This window comes from Limulus polyphemus, unplaced genomic scaffold, assembly GCF_000517525.1.
Source record: "Limulus polyphemus unplaced genomic scaffold, Limulus_polyphemus-2.1.2 Scaffold636, whole genome shotgun sequence".
In the NCBI taxonomy this organism is placed as follows: domain Eukaryota; kingdom Metazoa; phylum Arthropoda; class Merostomata; order Xiphosura; family Limulidae; genus Limulus; species Limulus polyphemus.
The window spans coordinates 151,680-159,238 of NW_013666246.1; the positions used below are offsets into that span (position 1 = coordinate 151,680).

Here is a 7,559-nt window from a genome sequence, read left to right on the forward strand (position 1 = left end):
AGTTATTCTAATAAAACCCCATTATTATTGTTATATGAATGTACGGTAGTTATTCTATTAAAATCCATTCTTATTGTTATATCAATGTACGGTAGTTATTCTAATAAAACCCCATTATTATTGTTATATCAAAGTACGGTAGTTATTCTATTAAAAACTCATTATTGTTGTTATATTGATGTTGGTAAGTTATTCTGTTAAAATAACCCTTAATGATACGATATTATTTGTCGTGTCTTCTTTCTGTGGTTAGCTACATTTTGTTTTCCACAAACGTCCAAAGCCTGCTTTACAACAAATCAGTTAGTTTAAGGGAATTTCACGGTGGTTGTCTCAAATAATTAAAGAATTCTTCTATAGATGATGGATAAAAAAAAAGTTGAAACGGGCAACAAATTTCTTCACAAGTGGTACACTAAACTAGGAAGCTGTTGCCCATTTCAACTTTTTTCATTAAGTAACTCCGTTTATCCTTATTCTTTCAGAATCCCCCCTACGTTTCGCTGACAGAAGACACTTTGAAGGGTAACGATCGTTATCAAGGCTACTGTGTAGACCTCATTGAAGAGATCTCGAAAGAACTCGGGTTCAAGTACAAGTTCAGAGAAGTGAGTGACCACACCTACGGCAAGAAGAACCAGTGGGGGGAGTGGAACGGCATGATCCAAGAGCTGATTGAAGGGGTTTGTTTTCACAATTTCGCCTGAATAAGATTTTTAAAATAACAAATAGTTCGCTATTCCCGTTTGTAATTCCTTAGTAAATTATTAAGGAACTTAATAAGTACTCATTCACCTTTCTGTTTCGTTTTCGGCCCAATATCAGTCGCCACCCATTGGGGCCGAAAACGTGTGAAATAAATAACTGAAAATTCCTGGAGAAAAACTGCTGATTTTGTTTTCCTAATATTATTATCCATTTTACGAGTCTTAAAGGTTATAACTTAACCTTAGTAAACTGTATAATATTAGTCACAGAAGCCTGATGCATAACTAGAGTATCAAAGCACATAAATTAGGCTTAATTGACCAGCGTTGTTTAAACATTTGTTTGACAACAAGTAAAAGCTTGGAATGGTCTATTCTTTTATTGGGTGTGTGTCTGTGAGCCAGACTAGTTTAGAAGAATTCCACTCCTCATCAGTGACCCTGGACACGACCACCAATGAAACTTCAGACGAAACCAAGTAAAACACTTAAAAACACCATTTCGATTTTCGATACCTCATTACTATAAAGGCTTGGTTTAGTCTGAAGTTTCATTCGGTGGTCGTGTGTAGGGTCACTGATGAGGAATGGAATTCTACGAAACTAGTCTGACTCACCCCAATGAAAGAACAGATCATACTAAGCTTTTACTTAGTGTTAAACAAATGTTTAAATAACTGTGTTTAACGATGTATCAGCTGCCTAGTGTCGCCTAAAAATACGAAGAAGTAAATTGTGGCGGAATGCTACAAGTTCTTCCAATACCTATAGAATGAGAGGTTTCTTTTTTTGTGAGTGTAAAACACCTAAAAACACCATTTCGAATAAAGCTTAATGTATACATTAAACTTAGTGTTAAGCCTACTTGTCACCTAAAAATGCTAAGCCTACTTCTCTTTCCTATTTATAATGTAAAACTCTTCCGGATGTACGTAAAGTAAAATGAATAAATTAAAATTTTTGGGGAAGAGATCAGGATATTAGATCGTTTTGATTTATTGAAGTATAGTTAATGTTTTTCTGTCGATCTGTCTAGAAAGCAGATCTGGCGGTCGGAGACTTAACGGTGACCTACGAGCGGGAAAGTGCTGTCGACTTTACCATGCCATTTATGAACTTGGGAATAAGCATTCTTTTCAAGAAACCCACAAAGAAAATTCCCATGTTATTCTCGTTCCTTTCCCCGCTGTCCCTGGAGGTTTGGGTTTACATGGTTACCGCATTTCTTGGAGTTAGTCTCTTTCTTTTTATCGTAGCCAGGTTCAGTCCATACGAGTGGACAAACCCTCACCCCTGTGACCCGAACCCTGATACTCTGGAGAACCAGTTCACTCTTCTTAACACTTTGTGGTTTACTGTCGGTAGTCTCTTGATGCAAGGGTGTGAAGTAAATCCCAGGTGAGTGATTAATTAGTCGTAACCTCGGGACCTAAATTTAGGTCATTTAGCAGCTTTTATTTAGCATCTTCTTCTAAATAATACTTTAATGATAAAAGTTTGAGGCTCCAGACATCAGGAAAGTACTACATTGTGATTATTACTTATGTTTATAGCATTTAAGACGTTAAACTCTAAAAAAGGTATTTTGTAAGCTTTATAATATTACTTAATTGTTATTAATATCAATTACTAAACACATAGGTAGAATCAAGTGATAAAACCTAATAAATAAATAAACCAGATTATTTCATTTGATTATCACCAGACTGTTATACTTAACTACCACCAGGTTATCTTATTTGAATATCACCAGACTGTTATACTTAACTACTACCAACTTATCTTGCTTGTCTAACACCAGATTATATTACTTGACTATTACCAGGTGGCTGTCAACACAAAGTTTCTATTTAGTTTACTTACTTACGATTATGGATCTTATATGATCTGACATACCACGTGTTTCTTAGGGCTATGTCTACGAGAGTAGTTTCTGGAATCTGGTGGTTCTTTACCCTCATCATGGTGTCCTCGTACACAGCTAATCTTGCAGCGTTCCTGACTGCACAGCGTCTGTCTTCACCAATAGAGAGCGCTGAAGATCTAGCTAAGCAAACGTCCATTCAATATGGCTGCCTACAGTCAGGGTCAACGCAGGAGTTTTTCAAGGTTAGAAGCTTGATGAATATAATAATATCCTTCTCAATCAAACATCAACTTCATTTAACATTTTGCCCCTGTAAAACTGTTTTTGCTTTTTGACACTGTTGTCAGACAGAGATACAAATTACGTTAAAACTCACAGGAGTGAGTTAGAAACTTGTAATAAGTCTTATTTAATTAAATTTAATTAGTTTCATGGCTTAGAATTTAACCAGAAAGAATAGTTTAAATTACATCACTAGGGGGCGACACTGGACGTTTAACACGCAATCGAGGTGATGGAAAATAAATGAAAGCAATGAAAGATAAACGCATGCAAAGAAAGCACTCTTAGTTATCATCCTTATACTTAATTCCTAAGTGATATTTGTATTACAGTTTTTCATTCTTGTTTCGTATGTCGTATAAGCTAACTATCATATTTCTCTTCCAGTTTTGAAATATTCATAATTTTCAGCTACTGCTATAGTAAGGAAATAATTGTGGTTATTTAAAAATGTGGACACGCTCAAATACCAAACATTTCACGCGCTCAATCAACCAGAACAATATGCATCTAACGAATTACGATAAATTTCGTGAACCATCTATTTAAAGAACTCAGGATATTTCACAAGTGCTATTTATTTGAAGAATCAAGCCCTGTTAATTCAATTAATTCACCAACGTTAATTCATCTCTCCGCTTCAAACCATAGTTACTGTTTCTATACTGGTCTTACGAGAGAAAATACAGCCTGTTTTATAAAAACAGTCAACAAAAGGGGCTTCAATACGCTGTGGGGGTGTGGTACATTGATTTGTTTATCTAATAATCTAACAAGAGTATTCTTATGTCCAGTCCTAAAGTTGGATGTTACAGAGTGTTCGAACATATGATTTGACTCCAGAAAACAATGTGCTGTTTGTTCTTGGTCTCTACTACAAAACAAAACAATAACTAGGTAAAAATTCAACGTTTATTTTTCGTTCTTCGGAACGTAAGCTGAGCTTTCTTTTGATAAACTTGGGTTTAAACTGAGCGTGAACTTTTATTATTGCTGTTGTTATTATCACAGTCGTTTTCTGGCCGTTTAAGATATATATTTTTAATGAAATTGTTTGCGTGATATAAGGAATGTTACTTCATGTCTTTGTGTAACATTGTACACGTAACATAATGTATTTTAATCACTGTATAATCCTGTAATATCAACCTGGATAAAAGTGTCAGCTAAATGAATTAATTAACATTATAAGGTTATTTGTACCCCATGCAAACTTTCAAGAACGTGAACGTCTTTAATTCATTACAAGTTTACAGATTTTACAGTAAGGAAGAATATTTTTTAAAACAGATGAGACGTTTCGATCATTCGCAAAAACGTCAACCTTTATGCTAATAATTATTACCTTTGACAGCTACAGTTATTAATTAACCTTTCGAACCCATCCAAACAGGAATCAGATATCTCGACATTCAAACGGATGTGGAATTTCATGGAGTCAGCGCGCCCTAGCGTCTTTGTCGAGTCCAACTTTAAAGCTGTGGAACGAGTTAAAAAGGGAAACTTTGCTTTTCTAATGGAATCTACCAGTATTGAGTATATAGTAGAAAGAAACTGTGATCTTATGCAAATCGGTGGACTTCTAGATTCTAAAGGTTATGGGATTGCAACGCCCCCTGGTGAGTTAATGAAGTGCGTTAATTAAATCTTTTACTAAGTTTGATCATTTTAATTTGGATAGCACGCATAATAAATATATTATTATGGTATTTTTTTTATCAAAGTTCATCTGTCTAATCGTATTCACCTTGACGAATCTTGCGTAAAACATCAGTAACATTCTATTGGTTAAATAAATTTGTGTAAAACGCCGATAACTTTCCATTGGTTAACTAAGCTTGTTTAAAATGCCGATAACTTTCCATTGGTTTACTAAGCTTGTTTAAAATGCCGATAACTTTCTTGGTTAACTAAATTTGCGTAAAACATCGATAACATTTTATTGGTTAAATAAATTTGTGTAATACGTCGATAACTTTCTATTGGTTAACTAAACTTGTGCAAAACACCAATAACTTACTATTGGTTAACTAACCGTGTGTAAAACGCCGATAACTTTCTTATAGTTACCTAATCTCAAAGCTATTGAACATTCTCAGTCGAAAGGTTTTGGATATTACGTTAATTAGATAATCCAATATTGTGTCCTGAATTAATCATAATTTGGTGATTTGTACTGATATAAACCAGTGGCTCAGTGGTAAATTTATGGGCTTATAAACGCTAAGATTTGGAGCTAGATCTGTGCCGTGGGTATATCGGAAATAGCCCATTTTGCAGTATTATGTTTAAACAAACAAACAAATTTTCTGATTTAGGCCATAAATTGGAAAAGGAGCTTTGTGCGAAATTGATTTCTACAGAATACTTTAATATTCAAAAACAATTGATGAAAGCTTAGTAACGGTTAAGGAACAGATAAAAGTACGAATTACACTGAATGTTTCTAACATACAGATTTTGTGTTTTGTTCTCAAGGTTCTCCGTATCGGACGCTATTATCAAGTACCATTCTCAAACTCCAAGAAAGTGGTACCTTACAAATGCTGAAACAGAGATGGTGGAAAAACAAAGGGAAAAACTGTACTCTCGAGGTGACAAGTCAATCCGTTTCAGCTAGTGAACTTGGGTTGGACAATGTAGGGGGCGTCTTTTTATTGCTGTTCATTGGTTTATGTGTAGCGTGTGTAATAGTTATTTTGGAATTTATCTGGAAATTACGGAGAGTCCCTATTGAAGAAAGGGTAAGTCATTTTGTGAAAATGTATACACACAGTTAGTGCTAATTTTACAGTTTCTCTTGGCTCTGCTTGCACTCGAAAAGAATTGTGGTATGCGACCAATTTCAGAACTAAAAAAACTAAACCAGAACTAAAATAAGATAAATACACACACTGAGCCCAAAATAAGCACAGAAAATTTTTTCAGAAGAAAAAAAACAAATAAAAAAAAGGGACCCTATAATCAATAACAACAAGAAGAAAACACACTAAAATCGAATATTCGCTTTTCTGTAGGCTCTTATAGATTCATCACAGTCTCCTGTAATGGTATTTCGCCCTGCTTTTTTAGCTGCACGTGAGAGGTTAAATCTCTATGGATGAGAATGAAATACTGCCAGCACTAGAGTACCTTTAGTTTGAGATAACTTCTTCGACATCAGTTTTATAGCCCGAGGTATTAAAATTTCATTCCCGGAATGCCTTCTAGACTTCTTAGCAGCCTACTGAAAATTCGTTTATTTTTTGGATTTTCTGTTAGTTTTTGAATGACTATAAAGAAGAAATAAAACGTTCTTAGCTATCTAGGAAATGCAGGACTAAAATGACGTGTAGACACGAAAAATGTAACACATATATATATTTACTTTAGATTTATATATGATTAGCTACTTCACTAAATTATGCAAGACAATAGAACAGAAAAAGAAAATCAAACTCGTATAACATGCCTATATAATTCTAATTCAGGATTTTCACTTAATTGAATACATTTGTCAGTAAGTCACGATTTGTTTAAAGTCAACAGCAAGTTAAGATTGTGTTAGATTCACAATTAACATAAAAGATCAAATTACCGGAATTGCAATTAGCGCCATCTCTTGCCAATTTGTTTCTTTACCTCCATGAAAAACAACGAATTGGAAAACTATCCATTGAATGATACTCTTGTTATCTTTAAACATATATTTAAACTTTAATAAGGAAGTGAATAATACTAAAATGTTTTTGAATAAAACATTTTCCCAATTAGCATGATAGATGGTTTTATTTATTATTATTTAGATAAAGTAACAAAAAAATGTTAAGCAAATAATATTTAATGTTTCAAAACATATAACAAAGGTAACATTACAATATACAGGCACGTGTATAATGGTTGAGAAAATTAATTAAATAGACTTAAAAAAATAACGAGAAGTATACATCCGCATATTTAAAACATCTAATGTGATTTAAATGTTCTAGATTTCATTTTAGGAATTTAGTTGGACCACCAGATGGCTAGAAACACGCGTAATGAACGTACAGACTTTGCGGTGAATAATCAATCTAGTACACGTGACCTTGTGCTGGGCGAGTTATATATATACGTCACATTCTCGCTAGAAGACGGGAGGAGAAGATACTCACGTATAAGAGACCTTATTGATTAACAAACTTAGATCAGGGCTGAAAGAGATGAAAAGTTTCAGCAGTTAAACTATTAATAAAACAAAGCTGTAACTTAGATAAAGCTATCGGCAAACTAGAATATGGCTATAATCATTAATAAGGTGGAATATCGCCAGAGTTATTAGTAAGCTTGGATATAGCAAGTTGGGGTATCGCCAAGGTAATTAGCAAGTTAAGATATCGCCAGAGTTATTAGTAAGCTTGGATATAGCAAGTTGGGGTATCGCCAAGGTAATTAGCAAGTTAAGATATCGCCAGAGTTATTAGTAAGCTTGGATATAGCAAGTTGGGGTATCGCCAAGGTAATTAGCAAGTTAAGATATCGCCAGAGTCATAAATAAGCTAGAATATTATTAGAGTAAATAGCAAGCATTAAAAAGGAGGCTCGGACATCGCCAGAGTCATAAATAAGATGGAATATGATTAGAGTTATTAACAAGCTCGGACATCGCCAGAGTCATAAATAAGGTGTAATATGATTAGAGTTATTAGCAAGCTCAGACATCGCTAGAGTCATTAGCAGGCTCG

At 34.1% G+C, this 7,559-nt stretch overlaps 1 protein-coding gene across 3 annotated transcripts in view; it reads left to right on the plus strand.

Annotated features, from left to right (window-relative positions):
• LOC106459605 (glutamate receptor ionotropic, kainate 2-like) overlaps nt 1-7,559 on the plus strand; it is a 31,968-nt gene that overhangs the window by 21,051 nt on the left and 3,358 nt on the right. For all 3 annotated transcript variants that reach the window (XM_022386134.1, XM_022386136.1, XM_022386135.1), the window contains 5 exons: nt 486-683; nt 1,744-2,105; nt 2,618-2,816; nt 4,250-4,475; nt 5,335-5,600. In XM_022386134.1, coding sequence (XP_022241842.1) covers nt 486-683; nt 1,744-2,105; nt 2,618-2,816; nt 4,250-4,475; nt 5,335-5,600 — 1,251 coding nt within the window. The remainder of the gene's footprint in view (nt 1-485; nt 684-1,743; nt 2,106-2,617; nt 2,817-4,249; nt 4,476-5,334; nt 5,601-7,559) is intronic.